The sequence below is a fragment of the Alligator mississippiensis genome, chromosome 1 (genome assembly GCF_030867095.1).
Source record: "Alligator mississippiensis isolate rAllMis1 chromosome 1, rAllMis1, whole genome shotgun sequence".
Lineage (NCBI taxonomy): Eukaryota > Metazoa > Chordata > Crocodylia > Alligatoridae > Alligator > Alligator mississippiensis.
The window spans coordinates 296,677,953-296,705,376 of NC_081824.1; the positions used below are offsets into that span (position 1 = coordinate 296,677,953).

The 27,424-nt window shown below is 40.2% G+C and overlaps 2 protein-coding genes across 4 annotated transcripts in view; one reads left to right on the top strand and one right to left on the bottom strand.

Moving 5' to 3' along the window:
- Positions 1-632: 632 nt before the first annotated feature.
- LCA5L (lebercilin LCA5 like) lies at positions 633-21,613 on the bottom strand. Of its 3 annotated transcripts, none has more exons than XM_019476194.2 (7): positions 21,480-21,504; positions 16,476-16,990; positions 14,003-14,140; positions 11,884-11,977; positions 3,505-3,602; positions 3,021-3,156; positions 633-1,975 (listed from the first exon to the last, which is right to left on the bottom strand). In XM_019476194.2, the coding sequence occupies exons 2-7, from the start codon at positions 16,962-16,964 to the stop codon at positions 1,200-1,202; spliced, it is 1,731 nt and encodes a 576-aa protein (XP_019331739.1). In that variant the 5' UTR covers positions 16,965-16,990; positions 21,480-21,504; the 3' UTR covers positions 633-1,199. The 3 variants fall into 3 exon arrangements, with proteins under 3 accessions (XP_019331739.1, XP_006262571.1, XP_059576729.1); XM_006262509.4 differs by lacking the exon at positions 21,480-21,504 and adding an exon at positions 19,168-19,515; XM_059720746.1 differs by lacking the exons at positions 633-1,975; positions 3,505-3,602 and adding an exon at positions 19,168-19,524 and having other exon boundaries at positions 3,027-3,156; positions 21,504-21,613.
- Positions 21,614-24,706: 3,093 nt separating this feature from the next.
- The window catches only part of SH3BGR (SH3 domain binding glutamate rich protein), a 66,297-nt gene continuing 63,579 nt past the window's right edge, over positions 24,707-27,424 (top strand). The window contains exon 1 of the mRNA XM_006262516.4: positions 24,707-24,867. Within this exon, the coding sequence (XP_006262578.2) occupies positions 24,823-24,867 (45 nt within the window). The 5' untranslated portion in view covers positions 24,707-24,822. The remainder of the gene's footprint in view (positions 24,868-27,424) is intronic.

Here is a 27,424-nt window from a genome sequence, read left to right on the forward strand (position 1 = left end):
AATACTGAACTTGCAGCTATTCCTTCCCCAGTACATTTTTGATTATACCAAATCATCTTTAAAATCATGCCATTGCATTGTTTAATCATAGTATTTTATGTTTAATAAAAAAGCTATGACTCTTTCTCAGAGGAGCATGCTGCAAATGTTCAGATTTAAGTGTCTTGTTTTAAATAATTAGAACATGTTATGGGATAATTAAGAATTTTGATAACCCACCAAAATCTGTCCTTGCCCCTCTTTGAAAACCAAATACAAATGCATGCAAAACAGTTTTAGTCTATGTCTGTCACTTACTACGTCTAAAGTATTTTACTCATTAGCAAATATTTGATGTTTCCTGTATTATTTTAAAGCAGAAAACAAAACAAATCCATTGTATAGATTAAACCCTCCCCCACACACAGACACACCCCCCTCCGCCCCCCAGCATTTTTAATGCTCTTTGAAGACTGCATTTCCCCCAACCTTCCCAAAATAAGGAAGTGCTTTCAGTTAACAAAAAACTTGAAAATTCACTAGTTGATGTCAGTCATTTAGGGTAGTTATCATGGAATTTGCTTTGATCAATTCTAACTTCTGAAGCTTCATTTTTTGCCTCTGAGCTTTATGAATCTGGTGAACACACACAATAACATCACATGTCTTTTATTATATTTGAATTTTGAAACTACTTTGGGACTTTTTTTTTCAGGTGTTAACAGTAATAGCCTAGTAATAGCTATAAAAGCAAATTGCTCAGCCCAACCAGCTGACAAAGATTTCGCTTGAAAATCCACATTGAAAGCTTGCATTTTGTCCCAAAGGCTCTGTAATGAACAATCAGAAGAACTGAACTGTAGAGCTGAAGACTTTCTACCAGAACAAGGCTTAACTTTGCTAACCTCTCATGGAAGCCAAAATCATCAAGTGTTCTGAATTAAGTATCCTAATATGCCCAAGAATGCTCAACCTATTGATCAATCGGATTGTAAGCACCCTGATGCATCTTCTGTAGAGAAATACTCTTCTGTGATGGAGAACTTCGTTTTCATGGTTTTATCATATCTGCTGAATAAGATCACTGATGTAAAATTTACTCTGAATAACATTTAAGTGAGATCTTAGAAGGTAAAAAAAGCTGCTTTTCAATAAATGTCAAACATACTGCAAGAAGATTTAAAAAACTGGCTACACTAATTGAACATTGCATTAAATAGCTATTTTGCATCTTCTGAGGATGAAAGTGTCTGTATAGACTTTATTGGTGGTGTTTTAAAATCTCCACACTGCAAACCAGGATTATTTGAAATTGTACATCTCTGGTCATCTTGTATCCTTTCACTTTCCATACTTTTCTCTTTTTCAAGCAGCCTCGTGTTAAGGTTTGAATGGTTGTCTTTTAAAACACTGCCCGGTCCAAAGAGCTCTTTCATAAGAGTGTTTTTTCTTTCCATTAATGTCCTGTGAGTGTATTCTCCATCTTCAGCTGGACTGGCCTTCTGCCTTGCTTTGATACATTTACCAAATGATGGTTCATATACACCAAATGAAGTTCTTGCCTTTGATGCTGTTTCACACTGGTGTCGACCTGGCTTGTTGCGAAAGCTGCCTGTGTTGGATATTGGACCTGAGGCTGGAATTCCCTGATGCAAGTTTTCAATGACTTCTGTAAAAGTATACTGTTTTTTCAATCTAGTGGGTGTTCTGTTCCTTTGAGTTGAAGTTACACATTTATTTGCTGCTGTGTTGTCACTTAACTGGTTACTTTTTTTCCTTTCTTCTTTTTCATTCTCTTCCACTGCATCTTTTTCCTGATTACTTTCCCTTTTTGGGGCATCATCTGTAGATGGAGTTTGTTCATCATTTAGCAGTTTTTCTAGTTCTTTCAGGAAGTCAGCTTTCCTTTCTTGCACTTCTTTCTTTTTCTTTCCTCTTTCCATGCATTCAAAATGTATTTTTTCTTCCATTAGCTGTGTTTCTTCCCTCAAAAATACTGCAATGGAATAATTTTATTTAAGAACAGTCTTACTTTTAATCATTGTTTGTTCTAAAAATAATTGTAATGCTTTATTAGGAGCATTAGGCAATGTTAAAACACTTTTATGTACATATTGTCAGACCTGTTTTACACAACGTTATTCTCTCACAGGTTTATTCATTGAAGTATATGGCAGAATGCTTGTTCATATGAACTTTGAGAAAAACATAATTTCATTGACTAAAGCTAACAGACAACCCATTCTTTCACGATGAAGTAGCAATCATGGCCAAATAGGTATATGAAGGCTGCCCCTAATTCAGATAACTCCTTTTCCTCTCTTATTGGAGGATTGATGTCATACTGCTTACAGCAAGAGAGAACAGCAGCCTTTGGTTCAGAGAGAAGTCCCACTGCAGGGGGTGTCCATCTGTCCAGCAGGTTCACTAATCAAGCAAGCAACTGAAATTAGATGAGCACCTTGGGGCCCAAAGGAATTAAAAACACTAGCAGAAGATCAGATAGCTTTGTTGCATCTTTACAATATAGTGGACAAAAAACAAGTCTGGAGAGCAGCAAGGCCCTTATAACCTCAGATTTTATTGAGACAGAGGGGAAAGAAGGTAGATCTAGATCAGCCACTAGACACTATTCCTCTAGTAGGTATACATTGTTAGTCTCTCAGCCCACATCTGAAATTGTCCCTCTGCTGACCACATGATGGGGATCAGCAGTCTTTTTAGTATTACTGACTAATGTAAGGTCAGTTGTCAACCAAGCTGCCGTAGTCCATGCTCAGACAAGATGCCTGGTTTCTATGAAGGTCACTGAGAGTACGGTTAGAATCACAAAAGTACAAAAGGTGCACAGCTCTATTTGCTACACAAGTCCTGCGGCATCTCTAGAGTGGATTTCAATGGCTTTTAGTATTACATACTATTTATTATTAAATGTCTTTATTTTAGGTTGGATGCAAGCTAAAGGCTATGATACCACTGTATAGTATATTTATTCTGTTTAGATAAAATCAAACAAGGTCTTTAAAAAGTACTGAATGTACCTCTGAATGTTCTATTAGAAGTTTCTGGCTTTAGTAGTTTCTTGGTTGGTTCAGTTTCTTCTTTCTTGTGTGCTGCATCTTTGTGTGCTTCATGGGCCCTTCCATTTTGACTTGTGTTTTCTGTTGCTCTTTTCTCCTACAAATCACAAGATAAGATAAAGGCAAACACACCCTTGTATTCTTTAAATGAAGTGAATGAGCAATGAAATGATTTTTTTCTGAACAGAAAGGATTGTATTTGGAATAGTTTATTCTGTTTACCACTATCACATGACTTATTTTTCCTGTGGCATGGTTGTACTAATGATGTGCCCTTAAACATTTAAAATATTAATACAGTTTTAATTAAAGATCAAGGCACATAGCTACTTCTGAAGAACAAAATTACAAAATACGGATATTCAGGTAGATACTTACGGAATAAAATATGATTTTGGAGCAAATATTTGAAATATTAAGGAAACTGGATCCAAATCTTTCATACCTCAGTTAATAGAACTGCAATCTTTTCTCTTTCCTGCTTTTGATGACGCAGCTTAAAACTCTGCTTATCAACTTGCACTGATTTGTTTAAAATAAGACCTATAGGAAATAAGGACATGCTAATTGGGGAGAAACTTGACTATTTCTAAAACTATATTTGAAAATAAGTTATCTAAAAATCTGATAGCACTGCAATGTATGATTTTAAACATCACTGACTATTTATTTACATAAGGCAATTTAAAAAGAACTAGAAGGCAGAAAAATGTGTGATTTGATTTTTATCAAAATCCACATAGACAAAAAATGTTAAAGTATGTTAATCTTCTGATATCACAGTCCTCCATTTATGATATCACAGTTGGTGCCTTTGGAAATTATATGTCATAACAGAAAATCATAATTTTGTTTGTGGAACTAGATGAGGAGCAGGACCCTACTTTCATTGTTTTAATCAGAAACAGTATAAACAGCAGCTGAATTTCATGATGGTTGATCATCATGGTTGATAGAGTGATAAAGCTGGAAAATAAACAGTAAAATAACTTAATGGGCCAATGCTGGGGTGCTTAAGTAGAACATGTGAAAACAATTGGTAAGTACCTCCAAAACATGTAGCCAATTACACTCATAATGAGTTACGGTTAACATTCTGGTTGAGTACACTGGCATTAATGGACTGAGTCCTTATTTCTCAAGATTCTAAACGAACTGAGAGCAAAGGCCTGACTCTTACAAGACCTTATAGATGCATGTAACTCTATGTGCCTTGAGTGACTACTGATACGCATGTTTTAAGCAGTTAAGCACTTAGGTTAGTATTTGAAGGCAGGCTTTAGGGCTTAATGTGGAGCTTGGGTGCTTACACTATTTGAAGGGTCTCCAATGGAGGGGTGTAAAAAAAATACAGCAAAAAGAAGTGTTGCTATGTAGACTTCATTTCTTTAATACATTTTTTTCCTTTCATATTCATGATTAGAGAATTTCTAATAATCATGAACGAACTGATTAAGGCAGGAATGCGATGATATGCCACAAGTAAATTTACATCTATTGCACTCCATTTGATACCAGGGCTATCCAACTGGTGGCCTGTGAACTGCATAAAGCCTGTGAGGGGTTAATGGGCAGCCTCCAGGCTGCTGCTCAGTCACTTCTCCCTATTAGCTGCTATTGCAACCAGAGCAGTTTTTCCAGGCTCCCTCTTCTGGCTGCTTCTTCCTGCCTTGGCCTTAGAGGGCAAGGTAGAACAAAAGTGTGGGAAGCTGAGGGTGAGTCTAGAACTGCACCCAGGTGATGCAGCAGTGGGCACAGGCTGGGGGGGGGATTACACTCAGCACAGCAATTGTTAGGGAAGTGGTGCCCATACAGATGCATAGTGCAGGAGTACAGGCGAAGGTATTTGGACTGCCTGGCATAGTCTGAGGCATGTGGTCCCCAGGGGTTTAGAAGCTGGACAGCATGGTTTTCTGGTGGTGTTACTCTTCCTTGAACTGTTCTTTTGTAGCTGTTGGGAATTATGTTAATAGATAACTTTTTGGTTACTTAAGAAATCTGGATGCAATCTAATGAATATCTGTGATTTCCTTTGCTTTTTGAACCTGTAATGAATGCTGCCTAGTTATTTTAGAAGCATTTTAAGCAGAAATCCCTTGAGCATTTCCAAGTTTCAGGACTAGGGGGAGCTATGCATCCAAACTACTATATGATTTAAACTTTTCCTTCAGTAAGAAGCAAGCTTGGAGGAATGTCTAACAGAGAAAATATAATTTGAATTCAGTTCTTAGGCTTATCAAACAAAATACTGGACTTTTCATGCATATGATAAAATATCACAAGTTTCCCCCCAACTGAGATCTTATTCTTCTTATTTTAGGACAGTAAGAATTTAAACTGCACGCTGTAGAATAAATGCAACAGCAAAAAAAGAGGGAGTAAAACTTAAAAAGAACACGTTTTTTATTGTGGTGCAACTAAAATTTGGACTCAACACTTGCATAATAAAATTGCCCCATTCCGAGCGGGGAAAGAAATGTATGCCTTTAAGTACAGTCATTTGAATGACCAGGGCAACAGTTTTCCTTCCGGAGTGCCAATTTTTTTTCTATAACTTTGGAGCAGTAACGTTCTGCCAATATTTTAGGAAAAGTCTTCCTAAAAAACAAACAAAAACAAGAAAACCCTTACCTTAACCCAGGAGAAAATCTGTGATTTAGGACACTGACAGACATTCAGTTAAAGGCACAATGGGATCCCAACAATTGCTGCTGCCATGCTACATGTGCATGACAGGAGGTGCAGTCATGGGACTGGGGATCAGATCTCAGCTGCACCCTATTGCCAGTGCTGGGGGAGCCTGGGATCGTGATCCTAGGCTTCCCTATGTGCCAGCAAATAGTAAGCCATGCTTGGCATGTCCACCAGCAGGTCAGCGCTCCTAACTGCAGCAGTGCTCCAGAGCTTTGAAGGGCATTCATAGACTCCCAGCCATGGGAGCACCAGTCAGTTGACTGGCACTCCTAACCTCAGGACCATACCAGATCCTTGAAGGGCTCCAATGTAGTCCTGAGGCTGGGAGTGCCAGTCATCTGATCGGTGTCAGCTACGCATTCAATTTAAGACATGATGGGAATCAGCCACAAAGTTATTACACATTCTGGTAGTAATTTGTGTAGTTTATTCCTTGGTTTATCATACTGTTAACTGCACAGCATGTGGCCAGGTTACTATTATAGACACGATTAATGGGTAAATCATGTCTTAAGTGTAAGGTCTGCCAGGGGCCTCAGGGTTATGCAAGAGGTTTAATAAGTTTAGGAATCTGCTGTTTCCACACCATAGCCAATACAGATAGCAACGCTCCCTGCAAGCTTATATTAAATGTAACTTATAGGAAATGTTCCTATTTTGTTCCAGGGGAATCTCAGGATTCTTGGGAACAGTTTACATTTACTATTTGGTGTACTCTTTTCAAAAAAAGGGAACACTGCTTTTCAAAAGTAAGTTTATTATCTAAGGGAAATATCTCTAATGTTTATCTGAACATCTATGTGATAGAAATATTCTTTAGATTCTAGGGAACTCTTATTAAAAGAACTGAGAGAGGGGTTCTGTAATAATGAGATCATTACAATCTCTGGTCTGTTTGAATTTGCTTATGGCAACTAATCAAAGAGCAGCAAAACATACTGTGACAGAATGTGGTTTCATTGTCATCTCTTTGTATATTTCACTGTAATATCAGGCAAACTTTGTAAATGTATTCATGTTACAATAATTTTGCATTTATCAGTTTCTCTGATTAGCTTGCATACTAGGGAAAAAAGAGGTTAATCATATTAAGCAGATCACCCCAGCTCTGGATCCAAAGTGCTCTATTAGTGGGCAGTGCTCCATCAAGCAACAAAGAGCTAATTGGCCTATGCTGATGCTCCAAGTGGACCTTCAAAAGCACATGAAGAGATTCACTACTGTTTCTGGTGCCAGGGAGACACTTAAGGCAGTATGCTTAGGAGAAGGTCCAGAAAAGGGAGATGCTCAGAGACAGGAGGAGAGTAGCTTGACAAGCTTGAAAACAGCTAGGGCTGTTTTTACGACAAACTGTTTGAGCTTTGGGGCCCAAGGACTCTGCCTGCTGTACTACGGTTATCCAATAAATGTTTTTATTTTAAAAAGTTGACTGTGTCTCTGCATTTGACTGAGTCTACTCTGTTCCTTCAAGAGGTAAAATTCCTCTCTAGGAACTAAGCCAAAAAGTAGCTTTCTGAGGCAAGGGGGTCAAGTATCAAAGAGCCAGGGCTCACCCTCTCCATAAGCTACACTGAGGCTGGCTTCAAGGAGTATTGTATAAGGTTGGGGAGTCCTAAGCAAGTGTTCTCCTGGAGAACCATTACACACAGAGTCTCTTTCTTCTCAGACAAACTGACACTGAATACAAGGCTCGCTCCTAAACATTGTTCACATAGATGATGTCCAATAGCCATCTCTTCAAAGGACAAGCAGTATAAGTTTCAGTTCTGAAAGGGTCATAATGATTTAATGGGGTTGGAATATTGCTGTAGCCATGAAGATCCAGAAAATGTACAAAAGGCAAACTTTTTTGTGGTATCTTTTACTGGACCACCTGCATAGTTATTTGGGAGAAAGGCTAGACAAGCTTTTGAGACCAAACTGATCTTCAGATCTCCTGCAAAAAGGAGCTTGGCTAAACTCTCCCCCAGCTATCTGTTGATCCAATAAAAAAATATTACAAATATATCTTTGCCTCTACACAATTATTTATACATCTCTGAAATTTAGACAGAGTCTACAGGGCTTAGGAAAACAGTTTATAAAATCACTATTTGAATTTATTTAAATTTTCTCATGTGCTAGAGATTTAGCATCCCCTACCAAAACTAGCAGTTTGGTATGGACTACCATTTATGAGCCCCCATAACCCAGTGAGCTGAGTTCGAAGGAGTTCTACATTTCACAGGGATACCTGTGTCAGGTTGATAGGGAGTGTCATGACCCAAAGGTCTGATTTTTTTTTGTGTGTGCTTCGGCACTAAGAATTATCCCCGTGGGTATACCACTTCGTTGCACGGAGGAGTTCTGTTGCGCAGAGAACCCGCGTGCAGGGAAGTGTTCCTGCCACTTTGCAGCGATCTTTGCAGGGTGCATTTCCTTTGCAGCACAGAAATGCACGGTGCAAAGATTTCCCGCTCGTCGTATGCAAATTTGTGCCCCGCAATTGGCTAGTTTTAAATTATTCACACGTGGCGGCTAGCGATTGGCCTGCTGGCCATATAAGAGGCTTGAGCAGTTTCCGCCCAAGCCGAAGAGGACTCCGCATCCATCTCGTGGGGACTCTGGGTGTGCGCAGCAGGATAATAGAAACCCTGTGTGTTGCTCAGAGGGGTTTGGCGGCCTGATCCACCGCCCACCTCTTCCCGTCTTCGAACGGAGCCTACTATAAGACGTAACGACGAGTTTAATGCGCGCTTGTCCTGGACATCCGGAGTTTGTCTCCGTGGAGCCTAGCAACCTCCACGTGATTGTTCGTGTTCTGTCTGCGTGGAGCCTTGCAACCTCCACGTGTGTTCGTGTTTTTTGTTGTAACCGCAACTCAAGCAAGTTCTCAGCCTACACCACGACCATCTCGGTGTAAGTAAAATAATCTTAAAATCAACCGTTACGTGTCTGTACCTAATTCTAGCTCGGCACCCGCCCTCTCTGATCCGGCCTGCCTGGGCTGCTGGCCACAGCCCGCGTGCAGAGCGACGAAAGCGACCCGGGTCAGACCAGGCGCGCACAGGGAGAAGCCAAAGAAAAGCATCTCCCGGCCCTTCAGATTTGGGGGGTAAGCATGAAGCTGAGAAATCTCATCCTGTAAGATGCACATATAATTTTGGCAGTATTTTTCCCCTTAGTTTCTGTCTCAATCTCAAATTCTTGATTAGAAGAGTAGTTCTCATGTGAATTGTGTGGCATGTACCAGGGAAACGGCCCCTACAAAAATCTAGTATCTTGAAGAGTTTGCAGCTTCAGTTTGACTGTAAATTATGTACAGGATTCTGGAATCCATGTATGATGCTGGAAGCTGGAGAGAGAAAATTTTAGTACTAACACTTTCAGGATGAATGAACACAGGTGGTCAGGAGAAGATATTTATCTTACTGTTCCTCAGTTTCATCCAACAATTTGACACCCCAGGCAGAGGAAAAGAATGAGTTGCTATAATCGAGAGTGATACTGGGCAAAAAGCCATACTCAAGGAAAAATACTGCAATGAAGAAGACAAAGATACATTTAGAACCTACAGGACCATTTTAGTAAAATCTTATAATAGGATTTCCTCTGTCATGAATGTACATGTAGAGACAGGCAGTCACTGACTCTGTGATGCATAAATTAGTTCATGCAATGGAAGACAGCTCATGGAATTATGCCAAGAAAATGATCCTCTGATGGGAATATTTTTCCCCATAATAAGATTTAAAATACTACTTGGATTTTTCCAGATAGTATAATGAAGAACCAAACAGATTACTTCTGCAAAAATCTTCATTAATTACTTTCGGATGTTTAGGCATGTTTCTGCATGTGTCCCTATGGTGCCTTTGTTACCGCGCTGTCCTTTAGTATTTCCTTTTGGCAGAGTAACAAAATTGTCAGTCTTGAAGGACTTAAGATTCTGTCTTTGATGACATGGGAAAGACTTGGAGAACCACATCCAATGCTTATTTTAATATCAGTGAGAATGTATCAGGATTTTCCAAGAGTAGAAAGGAGCAGGTTTACCATGTTCTTATAGGATGTCAACACCAAAAGGAAACAGGTAAAGCTGAATATTCTTAGTACTAGCTGGCAAAAGCAACTTAACAATAGGAACAAAAAAGAGCTATTGTAAGAAGGTAGCTGAAGTAGAGACAAAGACCAGAAGTAACATCATGGTTGGAAGGAATTCCCATTTAAATTTTCTGGATGATATTAGTTGCACCTGTTTCTCCTCAACAGAAAACTCATTACAATTGGTGGGAATCTGAATTGTAGATGTTTGATTTTCTAGAACTGTAGATGTATAAATTTCAGGAAGAAATTATATTTTTATCCTGTTAACCTTTCAGTTATTTAAGTTATATACAGACTGTTAGAAATACGGTATTATTTTTAAGCGTTTTAAGAATGTGATGATCAATTTTTCTACTTGATTACGTGATTAAATGCTGAATTTCAGCCTAAAATATTTTTGCAGACAAATTCATAATATCTATTTAATAGGTCCCAAAAAGTATATCAGGATTTTATTTGTATTACCAAGATGCTAAAAGGCACAGCTCAAGCCGACTCTATTGTATAAAAGCTGAAATTATGTGTCATGCTGTTTCATTACTAATAAACAGATCACAGATTTAAGGCAGCAACAATACTTAGGACTCACTGTCCTTATACTTTATTTCTAAACCTTCTGTAAAAGCATTAACAGACATAAGATTATACACTATATGAGCACTAAATGTCACTAAATAAATGTAAATGTCATTAAATAAGTGTAGGGGTGTAGGTTGTAGCCGTGTTGGTCTAAGGAAATAGAAAGACAAGGTTCCTTGGGTGAATCTCATATCTTTTATTAAACCAACCCAAATAGTTGGAGAATAGTTATTAAGCAAACTTTTGGGTTCAAAAACCCTTCATCAGGCTAAGGAAGTTTCAGCAGTTGGTGTGTGCTCTTCCTGGATGGAATGAAAAGTAAAGAAGCCAGAGGCTAGGCTGGGGAGTCAGTTAAATAAGTGTAAAATTTGGCTGAAAGTGCATAAACTGGGTTAGAGATTAAAAAGGTTTCCTTAATTGCATCCATAAAATGTATGAACAGAGAAAAAAGCAGTTGGTTGTCCAAGCTGTGTGTACAATAACCTATTTTGCTTACATATACAGACAACCACTGCTTAGTGCTCTTAATTGGTTCCAGAAAATACGAGTGCTAAGCGAAACCACACTAAGTGAAATCCATTTGCCCATAGGAATGAATGTAAATATAGGTAACTGGTTACCACCGCTTCTTGCCACCGCTTCTCCCCACTAGCCTGCTGGCCGCCCCAGTCCTACGTGCCAGCCCGAGCCTGCGCTCCTACTGCCCCACCCTAGGCCCCCACTGGCCCTAGCCCCGGGCACCAACGCAGGCCCTGCACTGATGCCCGTCCGCCCCACTCACCGCCACTGCTTCTCCCCACCCACCCGCCTGCCTGCCCCCCTGCTGGCCCCACGTGCCAGCCTGGGCCCCTGCTGCCCCACCCTGGGTTCAGGCCCCTGCTGGCCCCAGGCACCAGTGCAGGCCCCACACTCCTCGCCATCTCCGCTGCTTCGGCTGGTGAACTCAGGCGGCGGAGCAATCCACAGGAGCGTGATGGATGTTTGTGGCCAGCCAGGAGCAGAGGGGTTTGCAGCATCCCTGTTACATGCCCAGTCGACTGTAAACCCCACCCCGCTCCCAGCTGGCTGCAAAACCGCTCCCCACCATGGGACGCTCCACTGCCCCACCAGTCTGTATTCACCAGCTGTGCCTGGCTTCTCCCCCCAAAACACACACTCATACCTGCCCCCCCCACTCGCTGTCACTCACTGCACTTGCTCCCACTGCCACCGCTGCTTCTCCCTGCCTTCTCACCAAAACTCGCTGATTCCATTGAGCGCTATAGCGAAACTGGCTGAGTACTCAGTGAAATCAGGTATCAATTTTAAATGAGCGCTATAGTGAAATAGTGCTAACTGAAACCACGTTAAGTGGGGGTTGCCTGGAGGTGCAATTTATGCCTCTATTTCAGAAAATTTCTCATTTCCAGTGATAAAGCCACATGAGTACCACCTTAAAATAAAACAAAAATGAAAAAAAAAATACCTTTTTTATGAGGGACTGGATCAGCTTTGTCCTGTATACTTTTGAACATCTGATTTGTGTAGATATTTCTTATACCAAGTTCTCGTTCCCTTTCCTAAAAAAAGATCCATACTGTCAAACTCCTAACATACATTAATGATTCCTTTTTTAACAACTTCACTTCCTCATTTAAAACCATGAATGAATGTATTATTCATGAAAGTAAAGAACAATTAGCTTTGGTGCAAGATAGACATACTGTAGGAAGATGCCTTGTAAAAGCTTTCTTTCAAGCACCACCCTACAAATACATTTTGTCCTGAAGCACAGTATTTTTCAAAGCTCTTCTTTTCCTACTGAAACACATTAATACACATCAAATACATCAGACAAATTTTACTATTTTTGCACCCACTTTGGCTGGACATTTTGAATAACAGGAATATGCAAGTAAAATACACGTGCAATATTCTGTGTCTAAGACCTACAACCTTAAAGATATTTAGGCACCTCATTTCTGTTAAAAATCAATGGAAGTTAAATGTCTCTATAAAGATAACCTTGACCTCTGACAAGCAGGCATATGCCACTTCTAAGGCAGCCTCACAGATTGATTCTATAAAACCATCCTTAACAGAATGATTTAGGATGATCCCTACAATAGTATCCTTGCAGAATCTTGATCCTTCCTAGGAATGCAGTTGCAATTGGATGAGTGGATTTATTACTACATATTTAGGTAAAAAACATGTCATAGCTATACTATAAGAAGCAACTTAGGTTGGTACAATTTTTTTTTTTTTTTTTTTTTTTTTTTGCATACAACACACTTTTTTCCACAGAAGTCAGATGCTGGAAATTGGAATGTGCATTATATGCAAGAAATATAGTAAGAGCAGGTACTCCTGCATAATGGGTAAACCCGAAAGTAAAATCTGCAGTAATATGCAGGAAGCAGAACAATGAGCAGGCTTGGCTCCCCAGCTCACTGGCGACGCACAGGGGGTGCACGTTTACCCCCTGAGTTTTGTGGTGCACCCCCTGCAAAAAGCTTGGTGGTGCACCCCCTGCTGGTGGCATCTGCAGCTGGTTGCCAACCACTGGTCGGTGCTTGCCACCCCCTCCCCCAACACTGCTGTGGCTGCCTGCAGGCAGTCACTGTGCTCCCCCAGCTCATGTCCCAGCTGCTTCTACTCCATTACTTACTACAAGGACAGACCTTTTTTTCTTCATCCTGTCTTTCATAACAAGGTGTGTATTATATTCCAAGACATGCTGTATGCATGATAATACAGTAAAGATGTAATTATTATATACTTTTCCCAACTGATGCTGTTTATTAACAGATAACAGACTAATTTGTTTCATTATTTTTACTAAATATAACAGCAAACTGACAGGGAGGGCATAATCTGTTAAAAACAAAACTGTTTTAGCTAAAATACATAAAACCCTAGAAACATTTCTATTGGCCTACTTGTCCAAGCTTATTTTTACAAACTGCAAACTTGATGCCAATTTTGATTGTAGAAATTTCCTATACAGGAATCTAACAAAAGAATCAGTATGTGTTGGTCTAGATTAATAAAATAGTAACAGATAGATATTGTTATTTGATGCAACATTATTAGATCAATGGTACCATATTTTCTCACATACAATGCATACCTTTTTTTCAAAAAGTATATGCTGTAAATGAGAGTATCCATTATATGCAAGATATATGACAAGAACAGTTTCTTCTTACCAGGCAAAAGTGAAAGTCTGTATGCCATCCACAGGGAGTAGAATACTTAGTAGCCTTGGCTCCCTATCTGTGGCTACTCAGTTACTTACTACAAGGAAAGATCTATTTTCCCCCCTTCATGCTGCCTTTCAAAAATATGCGTATCATACTTCAGGGCATGTTGTACATGAGAAAATATGATATTTTGTCCAGTTATTGGTCTAATAAAGATTGACATGTTGATCTAATGACAATTTCACTTGTTTCACATTTTGACTTTTTGGCAGTATACAAACTTTAAAAAGTGCAACATTTGTCCCATTATTATCTTATGTAATAATATAAACAAGATGAGAAAAATATTTGAGATCAGACACAACACCCTATAAAAAACCCGTCTTAAACCCGGAATACCTTAAGTTTTTGGTGAAGACAAGTAATTTCCATTTGCAAGGCCTCTGTGATTGTTCGAGCTGCTATACTCTTTTTACTCTCAGCTGCCATTTGATGATTAAAGATGCTATTTTTCAGCTTCAACTGCTTTTCTAAGCCCTGAAGACATTTAAAAACATAGGTGTACTCAATATAGTTGACGAAAATTTTAGTTAATGTCAGATTTAAAACACAAGCTTATTAACATTATGAAAAATTGAAGTTTTAATAAATACTGTAAATAAAATCCAATATTAAAAGTTTGTAATACTACAAATACTGTCTCTCAAAATCTACATTTAAAATGAACAAAAGCTTATTTCAAAGCTAATTTTACCAAACAAAATACACTGGTACTCAAGAATGAAAAAAATAATTTATTATAATATATTGCTAATGTGTTCATTCCAATTTAATCTTTTTTAAAGACCTAATTTTCTTTTACACTAAGGTAAACTTAGTTACACTAAGGTAACTTTCTTGTTTACACTAAAATTTTTACACTTATTTACACTAGAACTGCCAGCAATAGAATCAGGTCCTTTATCATTTCGAACCCAGAGAATATATTGAGTATTTAATGCAGTGTGTCAATATTAAAATCCAAGCACTCAATCATCCAGTCTTTCAATGAGGAAAATCTTCCATTAGCTCTGAGAGCTCTGCAAATAGGAAATTGCAAATAGAATCTGAATTCTTTACAATTTCTTTGCCTTTTCATGCATGCAGGAAATCTCAGACTTTGTTTTTTCCATAATGCAGATGGTGAAATACCTTCACAATTACCTGAACCTCCAACCCCCACCCCCTGGCAGCCCCTGCACTGACTGCTTCTATGCTCCGAGTGTATCATGGGCTGGGGCGGGAGGAAAAGGTAGGATGTAGGGTTGTGCTTTTTCAGCCCAGCTTGTTTTCCTGCTCCTTCCATGCTCTCAGAGTTGGCAGGGGGCCACAAGGAACGGTAGCTCCAGTATTCAAGTCCCTGCAAGAGCAGCCACAGCAGCAGAAGATGGTTTCACCCCCTCAGGTAGAAATGGGAGCAGAGAGGGTCAGATGGCAGAAACAGCATGGAATGGCAGGGTTCTACCCCCAATATCTGCACCTGGCACCAGCCTCTGCACCAGCAATCACTGTCACTCCCTTCCACTTTCTGCAGGGACAACTGCATCCACCATCTCCAAACTCCTGGGTCTGCTCAACTGAGCAGCCCCTGCCAGCTCTGATCACTCTGCATCATCCCCTGTCATGCTATCAGTGTGCCCTGTCTGCTCTGGCACCTCATGAGATCCGTTTAAGGGTGATACAGGGTGTAAGGAGGTAAGAAATAAATTAGTCTTTAAGTGGGATGCCACTAAATTCCAGAAAGTTAAGGAACGGTGCCTTGAGTCTAAAAAGGCTGAGAAGCACTGGCTTAACCCTTGTACTTAAGGAAGGCATTACTTTTATGTGTCTACAGCAAGGCCCACAAGAATTGTGTCTATGAATTTCAGAAAGAAAGAATGATAAACAGCTATCTCCACTACAGAAGGGTCACTGAAATGCAGAAGATGACATAAAAAGCAGATAAATAAGGGTTGTTCTAATTCTGAAGTAAGGCTTAGAAGAGCTCCCACACAAAAACAAGAAAAGATATATTATTATGAATTTATGAGGAGGTTGTCTTTGTATTCTTCTTTAAGGTCACTACTCTTTTTTCTCAATTTTCTAATGCTTATTATGAATTTTTTTGTTTCCTCATGTATCTTCTCCATACTGTTTGTTTGTTTCTGGAAGCATATTCCACCCTAACAGGGATCCTGTCTAATCAAATGTCAATGATACATGCAGGTATCATAATGATAGGTACACTGTACACTGTATTTAAAAAATGAAATGAATAATATCAATTTTTATACTACACTTTTTGTAGAAAAACTTCAAATCACTTTAGAGATATTAATTAGCATACACTCTGTAAATTGTTGTCCCTCCTTTTAGCAGATGGATAAGCTAATGCTCAAATTCACTGCTTTGACCAACATTACATATATGAAATCAGCAGTAGAGCTAGTCCTAAAACTAGAACTGGTTTGTTCAATTCATTGGTCAACAGTTGCCCTACACATAACAGTAGTGAATGGGAGTACAGAGTGAACAGAAGACTATACTGGATATAGTTTTACTGTAGCACACCATAATTTAAGGTAATAGGGCAACAGCTTGACTTAAGTCCTAGAAATCTTTACTTCTAAATTTAATTCACTGCTATATATTTGCAAGATTTTATTTTTTAAAATTGGGTCATTCTTTTAATATTATTTGGAGGTTACTGATCAAAATGAGTGCTGAATTTCTACTCTTTCATGCTGCACTATAAAAATTAATTTTATGTGTACTGATCAACAATTTTGCATCATTCTTGTGCAATTGTTTCCTATCATAGTACTAAAAAATACAAATATATGTTGCATATTACCTGTATTTTTTTATCACTGGCTTCCATTTTTTCTGTAAGGACTGATAATCTGCGAGTAAGTTCCCCTCTCTCTGCGAGATTCTTGTCTTCTGAAATTTTATGCAATGTTTGCAAAGCATCTTTAGTCCTTAACAGTTCTGCTTCAACTTTTCTAAGCTTCCTCAATGTTTTTCGCTCCTGCTCCTGAGACTTCCTAAGGAGTTCCCTTAGACTTCTTACCTCATGATAATGTCTTGCTATAAGATTAGGCAAGTTATTCTCTGCATTTTCATATTTACCTATTGCTTTCAAGTGCCGATATTGAAGCTGTTTCAGAAGCTGATTTTCTACATTTGAAGCTTCTAGTTTATGCTGGAGATCTGACAGTTCATTTTTCAGTTCTTTAGTTTTGTGAAGTCTTGCTGAAAATATGCGTTGAGCCAGAACATCTTTTTTCTGAGAGACTGTGGTATTCTGATTGCTTAAGAATGAAGTGTTCTGGTGCCGCATCTTCTTAAGTGGCAATTTCTTGCTTCCTACATTCAGACCAAAACAGATAAATCGTGATACATATATTATTTAAGGGTGCATAAGGCGTAACTTTACTATTCTTATAACTGGTTATCCCAAGATTTTTAAATGTAGTGTATATGACAAATTGCCTATAATCCATACCACAATTCCTCTATTCACCTATTTCATCCAGATACCCCCAGAGCAGGGATTTTTCCTGATTACACTTGGCCACAACTAAAGTCAAGTCCATATCAAGTCGAAATGTTTCCTCACCTACTTATTCTGTTAGACCATCTTTGTTCTACTTAGCCATAGTCTTTTATTTTAGTAATGAGAATATATAAGAGCTTCTTTTGAGGCAAACAAAAGCACTCTATGAATCAACTGGTACGATGTCCTTACAAAAGCATCTCCAAAGCCAACTGAAACTAAGTTTCTCTCTCAGTCATTCAGTGGAATCAATGTGCCCTTAATCTGAGAATCAGATGTATATATAGGTCTGATCTGACCTTTTTGAAAAGACTCCCATTAACTCCAGTGAAACTAGATCAAACAGTTGATTATGAAAATTCAATGCATTATAGAGAAGGAAGAAAATGTCAATTTACTGTACCTGCAAAAACTCAGAAAAATAAAGTTATGGCAATAATATGTATTTCAACAACTCTGCATCTAGTTACCACCTAACCAATTCTAGCACTTTCAAACCATTTTTAAAAATGATAAATAAAAGTCTACAAATACACATATAGTGTTTTTTCAATCATCAAGCATTCAGATTAGTTATATAGCTTTCCTTGCCACGTACTGCATTTGCTAAATATTCTTGATCACTTGACATTCTAAATTACCACTGCTTACTTCGTTGTCCTTTCACAAAGTAAAACTGAACTAGACAGAGATTTATAAGTCTTAGGCTATAAACAGATGCCTTACTAGAGTAGTGATTCTCAACCAGGATGCTGGGGAACCTTTGGATTCCCTAGATCCTTTGAAGGGAGCCATGGGAAATGTGAGGAGATAAGCAAAAAAAGGGCAGGCTAAGGCTCTCCCTCCCTTGGCTTCCTTGCCCCCACTGTCTGAAGCCTCTGCAAGGGGGTAAACACTGTAATCAATTGGTTTTGGAAAGGGGATGCCACTCCGTTCATAAAAGTTATGGAGGGGTCCCTTGAATCTAAAAAGATTGAGAACCACTGTATTAGAGGCAAGTCTGATTGTCTGACCCAGATCAGAACAGATGAGGCTCAATCATTTACATACCTTGCCCTTCCAACATGCATTGCTGTTCCTCTGCCAGTAGGTAGAGAACAAGAGCACACTTTTCCCTGGAATTACCCTACAGATGCACAGAGCCACATCCTTGGAAAAAGCATTAACACATTTTTATCTTTCAGAGAGACTCGGTCTGGGACAGTGGACTTGTATGTCTGTAAGATCCCAGGACAAATTCTGTGCCTATTTACAGCCTTACTATTTACTTCACTTGTATCAAAACATTCGATTTCTTAACAGTTCTAAAGCATTCCAGGCAGCACTCCACTAAATGGTTATTCTTATAATATATATACAATTCAAAATGTCCTTGCCATTTGCAAGAAAAATAGGCAGACAAATTCTGTGACTCAAACCCCATGGGATATAAGGGATAGATACAGTTAAGCATGCCTATTAAACTAGCAGGTAGAATGCATTTAAATGAAAATTATGGATGGGACACAGCAGCAAATAACTGATCAAGTTAAGCCAGCTTGTGTCTTTTAATTCCATGGCTTCTCTGTTGAGTTTTATTAACGTATTTATTATTTTCATTTTATAACTTTGTATTATGCGTTTTTTGCTGTCTGTTTATTAATAAAGACCCAAGCTGGAATTTCTGGTCAAAACCAGAAAGAGTGTAGCGGTTGGGGCACTCAGCTGGAATGTAAGATGCTGTTTCAAGTCCATGATTTTAGTCAGGACTTGAACCCAGGTCTTCCACAACCCATGCAGGAGTTTTAACCACTGAATTAAAGTCTATCTTGAAGTATCAATCCCCTCTTTCCTCTTCCTATTTTTGAAAACTCAAAAATTTTTGCAAGGTAAGAAAACCAGCTCCTTTCAGGCTCTAATCACCATAAAAACTGCCAATGAATGAAAATAGTTCCACTCTTATATTATTTGGCTATTGGTAAAAAAAAAAAAGCAGTTTTCTTGTTACCTTTGATTTGATAACCTTGTCGACCATATTTGTTTTTTTTCTTTTTCTGTAGCTTCTTCTCTTTGGTTCTTGGCATTTTTAAAGAACTGTTGCTGCTGGCTGATTCTGTACAGTCAGAGAAAAAGTCCTCAGAATAGTTCACATGAAAATGTTGACTGACTTCCATATTCTCTGCTGCATTGGCAATAGTCATTAATTCTGCCAGAACAACCTGTTCTGATGCTTTCCCTAATACAATCATTAGTGCCTCTGCTTCTTGTGCTGCTTCCTGAATTAGTGTCTTCTTGCACTAACATACGGAGGAAACAGTCACCTGAGTTCATCAGTGTGTTGTCAGTAGAAGACATTGGAATTGACCTACCAGAATCAAAATGTTGATCACTTATACACAAAACTTGAGGGGGGAAAAACATGGCATTTATTAACCTCTTTAATGCACATTATTTATTCTTTAATCCAATAAAAATAGCCAGTTTCAGTATCTGAAAGAAGGCAAACATTTAGCGCCCTAGAGAGATGTTAAATATAATCTTTGTTATTTAAGAATGTATATGTTCTCGGTGGATGAACATCCCTTAATGCATGTTAATAAATACCATAGTTGCAGTTTCCTTGTATGCTAATATACTATCAGTGTAGTTGTTTGTTTACTGCTTAATAGAATTTAGAAGAGGTAGTTATGTTGACCTGGGCATTGATGAAAAATTCACTGAAACTAGTACAATACAATTAAATAAATGTTTTATACAGCCTAGGTAGATGTCATCCAGGAACTGGTCTCTTAATGGGCATTTCTGCATCTTTTTATATACATTCCTAACGCTCCATCCATGTTATAGAACTCCATCTGGACTCCATCCATGTCAATTTACTTCCTTTTTTTCATCCTTGATCCCCAACATGAACTAAGTAATGAATTATAACTGAACACTGTTTTGCCTTACATATGTATTTATGTAGTAGGCTGCGTGCAGAGTTACTGTTATTATACAAGTGCATCTATATTAGAGATTCTAATAAGCATATAAAATATTTCCTTTTGGGATGAAAGCTGTCATATTGCCAGCCAGGAATCATTTAACAGTACATAATATGCTTGACTGCTTTTGAAAAGCCACTTAAGCACCTGAACATCTTTAGTGTAATGCGTTGGTAAGAGATGTGGCTTTCACTTGTCCAATCTGTATCTGTTAAATTTGATCAACTGGGTCGTTACAGAAAAGGAGGGGATAGTGGCAGCATCTGAACAAGACTCTGAGCGCACAGTTGTTACTAAGCAGTCATTTAATACTAGCATATGTAAGAACTAAATGGCTGCGCAGTTGCATCCCCAAATGGCTTTTTGGTGATGCTGACTGCATAATAGCTCATTATGACTACACAGTAGCATTGCGTCACGCTTCATGCCATGCAATGCTAGTGCAGTCGTAACGAGCTATTGTACAAGTCAGTGTCACCAAAAAGCCATTCAGCAACACTACTGCGCAGCAGTAATGAGTAACTATGCAGCAACAAGCTACTGCAGTCAGCACCTCATGTAGACACAACCAGTGAGGATAAATTATTCCACCAAACTAAAACATTTGCAGATTAATGAGGATTTGACTGATCCCTAAGCTCTTGTTCCCCCACGTTTGCAGAAGTAGCTGTTTCATTTGAAAAGGGGAAAACCAGGATCAACGGTTATTGGCCCCAGCAGACTTTCCTCCCCAGAGCAGGGGGGCTGGACCCGATGATCTCACAAGGTCCCTTCCAGTGCTAAACTTCTGTCCATTAGTGTCATCTTCCCCCCACCTCCCCCATTTTCAAAGAAAATGACCTTTCTGGAGTTTTTCAGAAAACAGCAACCTTCACCTAATAGTGTTTCCCCCAACAGTCTTTCTTCCTCACACAATACCAAAAGCAACAGCACACACTGCCTGACAAAGTGGGGTTGTGCTCCAAAGCTTACGAAGAAGACATTTTCCGACTATCTGAGTTGGTCTAAATAAAAGATATCAACTTGACCCAAAGATATCGGTTTGCCTGCTCGTGTCCGCGTCCCTGGACCCCAGCAGGGGCTGGCACAGCCCCCCCCCCCTCAATAGCCACGCAGGACCCCCAATTCAACTATGACCCTGCAGGGCCTGCAGTGAAGCTTTTGTGAGCATGCGCAGAAAGAGGACGCAACAAAAATGGCGGACGTGCTCCCTCCAGCCCCAGAGACCCCGGAAGAGGGGGGCGGGAATGTATGGGCGGGGGCTCGTGGCAGTTCCCCTCATCACCCTTTCCCTCCCCCTCCCCACTGCAGCAAATGGGGCGTCCCCTCGTACCCCCTGCCTCGAAGCATCGGTTACCCCGCGCGCCGCCTTTGGCCGTTGTCTGAGCGCCGCCGCTGTTCCCTTGCTATGGGAACCAGCCGCTGGGCTGGCGCGGAGTATCCTGGGACTTGTAGTCCCGCGCTGATGGCGAGTGGGGAGGGGGAACTCCGGGGTGGTTCCCTCCTGTTCCGCCCCGCCCCCTCTCGCTTGGAGGCGGTGACGTCACGGGTGTCAGCCAATCGCATGCAGCGATGCTTCCCCCCCCCCCCTCCAGCGTGCTGGAACTCGCCTCAACAGGGAAACGTGGTTGCGCGCCTTGCTGTGGCAGAGATGGGACCCGGAACGTGTCCGGTGTGCGCGCCGCTCCCTAGCTGTTGTCCCAGCTTGGTGTCCCCCCCCATATGGGGGTTTGAGGCATAGACTCTTGCTTCTCAGCCAGGGGGCTGTGGCACTTCAGGGTGCCTTGGGAGCGCTTGCAGGGTGCAGCTGCGCAGGGACAGCAGCTGGGAGCCCTGGGGCAAAGCAGAAGTGGTGCTTATGCAATCACAGCAGCAGTCCCTTGAGTTTATTTGCCCCCCCCCCTTCATGTCAGTTGCCCCTGTCTCACTGCCCTGGTGCTGCCACCTCTGCTGTACGATGTCACAACCATGCACAAACATGATTCATAGGATAAGCTTTCCTATAGGAAGCCATGCCATGAAATGAAGGAGGGGGCTCAGTGTTTTGGGCCAACAGAATGAGGCCAGGCTGGTGCACTTGCTGGGTTGGCCTCCTGGTACCACGATTGGGCCCAATACCGCCCCTATTTGGCCCCATGTGCCAGTATCAGGGCCCAGGCTGCGCTGTGTGCATGCACACAGGCCACAGTTCATGCAGTTCCCCACAGGCTAGACAGCCTGGCGCCAGGGGCCAGATCTGTCCCGCAGGCTGGGGTTTGGGCACCCCCGTGTTAAACCGTTCTGTCTTGTAGTTCTGAGTTCTTTGCACCAGAAGATTCACCGTGTTGTTTTTCCATAGTGAAAAAAAGGTGAAAACTCCCAAGTTGGCACTTTCTGAGCAGAGCCTCCAGCCTGGCTGAGGCGCTCTAGGGTCATGCTCTTCTTACCATGTAGTTTTGTCAGTAGGTTAGACCAGAGGTGCTCAATCCCTGGCCTGCAGGCCAAATGCAGCCCGTGGAGCTGTGGTGTCCAGCCCACAGGGCTCTCCCGGGTCAGAAAATATGGCAGTGGGGGATTAGTGGCAATTAATACTGCCACCCCCCCTTTACTGCCCTATTCCCAAGCTCTGTGTAGCTGGGTTAGAGTTAGGCCACATTCCCTGCTCCCTCAGCCATTTCGGGACTGAGCCAACCCCTTCTTCTACATACCCGGATGGGGATGGGCTGCCCTCTGCCTCCCTCCACACAGCCTGATCAGGACTTGCTGCACACCATATTGGGCCCACTGGCACAATCCTGCCCACGGACCCACTGAGGCCACAGGGCAAAAAGGTTGAGCACCAATGGGTTAGATCATGGATACAAATAAGGTGATCTTACATCAGATAGGGGGTTGGACTAGATGACCTCTGGCAGTCCCTTCCAACCCTACTTTTCTATTATTTCTATAATACAAATGACTAATGTGCTATTGTTCATCGTGTTTCATCTGCATCCTGCATGGTGCCATAGATGCTTTCAGGGCTGGATCCTGCACATGTTTACTACTGTTTAGTATTTATAACACACTGTGCCTTTTAATAAACAGTTAAAGGAGTGGGCCTCTGATTTCCAGTTCTTCAAAACATTTTGTAGAAAGGAAGACAAATTAGTAAATAATAATAATGATAGTTCTAAAATGGCTAAAGTTATTCAGGTTGAATTACTGGTAAGTGAAAAAATAAAATGTTCTACTGGATAAAAGCTTGTATAACAAAGTTTAGCATGAAGTACAATGTTTGACTCAGTTACAAATTTAGTGTTGGAGCAATTTACCCATTGAAATGTATTTAAAGCAATCTGACTTCTTTCATTTCTTGACTGTCTCTTGCTTCCATCTCAGAGAAGAATGGACCGAGAAATATTTAGAGTGGTTTAAAATAGCTATTTCAGTGCTTTTCGCAAATTTGGGGGGGGGACTTCTGTTAAGGATCTAAATTATTGTTCACACAACAGACCACAGCATCTTTAAAACTGGACAGTGGATAAATTAGGCTAACAATTTACTACTAATCAGATTGCTTACTACTGCGAACATTTCCCTGTTAAAGTCAGTGGTAATGAACATTATTTTTGCATGTGTTACAGGATTAGACTCTGAGGTCTTCCTTAAAACAGTTACACATGTATTAAAAATGCTGTCCGGACTTGAGACCTGCATTCTTCAGGCCAAATTCACCTATGGTGTCGAGCACATTTATACCAGAAGCTAATTTGGCCCTTTCAGTTTAGTGATAAGATACAATTTTACATTCGTAAAGTAATTTCCCTTCTGAAAGTTTCCCAAAAGCTAAGTAATAAGCAGTTCCACTCCATCAGACAGCATCAGGTGGAAACCTAGTACCCTGCACTCTTCAGAGGGAGGGAATATTTTCACAAAGAAAACATAGCTCCTCTCTAACAAAGAGTAGGGGGAGATTTTCACTGGCCATGTAGAACAGAGTAAAATTCTGTTTTAGGGTCTCATGCATAAAATCATCCAAATCTCGCTCCAAAAAATAATGCATAACATATATCTCAGAGGAGAGCCAGAGCCAGGAAGCATGGTATGTGATCTGAATTCCTCAAAGCTCAGGATATTTGAAGCTTTGGCTTAGTTCAGGCTAATCTCCACTTCTGTTGCTTTCAAACCTCTCTTATTTATCCGCTCTTATCTAGCTCTTATTTAGGTCAGAGAGAGAGGGTGTGGCCCCCTACATACAAGGAGCTGATATGAATGTGCTGACACAATTTTAAACATTGTCCTGCTGCTTTGTGAGAAGGTCTAGCACTGAGCTCCCTTTCCCTTCTCCCAAAACACTTCTCTTGCCTTGTCTGATTGGTGCACCACTTTCCCTTGCCTTTTATGGACTGTCACCCGGTCAATCTAAAGTGATGAGGCCAAAGGCAGGTGCAAATCCCCCTGCTATGGATACTTTTACCAACCAATCCTTTACTGGCCTCTAGACTCCCAAAATACCTAAGAGCCAATGAAGTAGGGAAACCCATGGTATCAGTGGGTGGGAAAGGCTGAACTCATTAGAGAGGTGTAAAAGGGAGATTCATTTGGGATTCTGGCTACCCTAGAAGCTCCTGCATGTTAGGATTACTTTCACGGCTCCAGTGACTTGTTGATAACAGACTTGTTTGTTCCAGGGATTCATTTTTATTGTTGCCAGAATGGTAATCAAAGTTTTTGTAGCCACCATTTGTGGCTCTACAGCGGTAGGTGTCTTATTTAATGTATGTTTAATCCTCACTTAGGAACAATGTGTTTTGTGAATTAACATTTATCTACATATGGGCTAGTTACCAGGATAGTCTGGACCTTAACATGAAAAAGACACAGAGAGGTCTTTTACTCTTGTGTCTGCTGGCTAATTCTTGCGAGTGTCTCAGCATGCAGAGATTTAAGATTAATGTGGCCTGTTTGTATCTAATTTCTAATTGTACTTAATATATTTATGTATAACATGTCATGTAAATTGTACACTTTAAAACTATATGCATAGAGAGAGGGGTTACAGTGTTCCCACAAAATACTGAACTAAGCTATTTACACTAGAAACGATGTAAATTATTTTTTGAGAAATACTTTATGACTTTGTAGGAATGTTACAGTGTTGCCTAGGAGTGGTATTTCTAGGAAAGAGCTGGAACTAAAGCACAGAAAATTTATACAGAGGATTCCTAATGATTATCTCCTCCCTCTGCTCCCACCTCCTTTTTGTCTCTTGTTTTGCTATACTGTGGATTTTTAGTTTTGAAGCTTGCTGCTGCAGTTGTGAGCCCAGCGCACTGGCTGAAGTAGAGGGCGCGTGAACAGAAGAGAGGGCTGGAAGTCCACAGGAGGTGGAAACTGGGAAAGGACTGTTTCCTTTTATATCCAGTTCCCAGAGGAGCTCACATTGCAGCTTTGCCTTGGCAAGCACTCAGTCACAGTGACACTATTAAACAAACTGGCTGGTGCAGGCACATAACTGTAACTACATCTCTAGTTCTCTGACACCAACACCACCTCCTTAAGAAACTTCCAGAGTTTAAAGCTCTGGAAAAGCTGGAGAGCGAGCCACTGTCCTTCATAAATGAGCTAGGAAGAGCCCTCAGTAAATCTAAATCAGGCCATAACAAAGAAACTGCAAAACTCTTACTAACTTTGGTTAGCAATGGTTTTTTATTAGGTTAACATTCCTTAATTACTGCAGTCATTTTAGATCTCTTTTGCCAACCTTTTAATTTTAATTATAAAAGTGTTATATACCTACCATATACAAACTTACCATGTTCTTATGTAAGGTGATTTGTACCTACCTTTATTTCCAATCAGCTGTCCCCATTGAAAGGTTGCAAGGGTGACTGAAATCACTCTGCAGAGTTTTCTAATGTGTGTAATGGTTGTCATTTTTGGTCATTCCAAGGAATGAATCTGACACTGAACTCAGAATGAACCCCTATGACTTGGGCTCAAGGAGTAAGGACCCAGTTCCACCAAACACTTAATTGTGTACTTAAATTGATATCAAGGGGACTACTCATAAGTTTAGAATTAAGCATCTTCAGCTGCTTTGCTAAATTAGAATCTTAATCCTCTAGCTGGCAGTTATAGCAAATGCCTTCCCACGTTGGAAGACGCTGAAGAGGATGTATAGAGCAGTGGTTCTCAACCTTTTTTGTACCAGGACCCATTTGTAAACATCAGTGGCCAGTCCTGACCCAGTGCCCCTCACTTCCAGTGTGTGGGGCAGGGAGTGGGTGTGTGAGACATGGGGGCCCCATGCAGCCCCTCTCAGGCTGGAACCCTGCCAGCCTGCAAGGGAAAAGCCATGGTTTCCCACATTTTTCTCCTTTAAAGGAGAATCCATTTTTTAAAGTTTGTTGATCCATTTTTAAAATTTGCTCACGACCCTTTCATATATTCTTGTGTCCCGCTTTTGGGTTGTGACCCACAGGCTGAGAAATGCTGGTACAGAAGATGCTAAACAGTAAATTGTATATGCACATAATCCAGATGTTTTGGACCTGTTTAAAGCCTTACTAAAGCAATTTATTCTTGCTAAAAAATGTCACCAATGCCAGCTGGCTGTTATAGGGTTGTAGGCTGTAGCTGTGTTGGTCTAAGGACATAGGCAGACAAGGTTCTTTGAGTGAATCTGATCTCTTTTATTAGACCAACTTAAATAGTTGGACATTTATTTCTTAGCAAGCTTTAAGGTTTAAAAACCCTTTGTCAGGCTGAGGAAGCATCTGCAGTTGGTGTGTGCTCTTCCTGGATGGAATGAATAAACTATTATAGATTTTACATTTATGGATTTCAGTATTCAGTAAATGTTAACAGTAGATGAATGCTATGTCAACCATTTGTATACACTAATGCTTGACAAGAACAAATTTAATTCTTCCCTTCCTGAGCTTTTAATACTAAAGGTGTGTGTGCATGTTTTGACTCCACTGTTTTTGAAAATTAATACACTAAGAATACAGGTATGTATCTGCAACTTAAATTACACCATAACAAAATTTTCAGCTTGAGTAGTTTTCTAATAAATTACAGTATTATTGTAACTTCACCATTGAACATTAGGGATGGAAAGTCTCCTTTTAATACATCTTTAGTGGATTTTCATGCATACACGGTAAAACTCAAAACATGAACAGAAGCATTGCAAAACCCATTCATCACATAATTCCAACTGAAACCTTATTTTGTATCACCCTTGTACTACATTTCTCTGTACTACAGTGAATTTCACCCACAAAGAATTTAAATTGAAAATCTAAGTGT

What these genes read in the sequence shown, in the direction of transcription:
- LCA5L (XM_006262509.4), bottom strand. Translation starts at nt 19,408, where the DNA reads ATGATTGTATTAGGGAAAGCATCAGAACAGGTTGTTCTGGCAGAATTA. An exon ending in CCAGTGATAAAAAAATACAG is followed by an intron (nt 14,141 to 16,475) that starts GTAATATGCAAC and finishes AAATGTCTTCAG; the next exon opens with GGCTTAGAAAAGCAGTTGAA. An exon ending in GTCTTCACCAAAAACTTAAG is followed by an intron (nt 11,978 to 14,002) that starts GTATTCCGGGTT and finishes ATCTTTTTTTAG; the next exon opens with GAAAGGGAACGAGAACTTGG.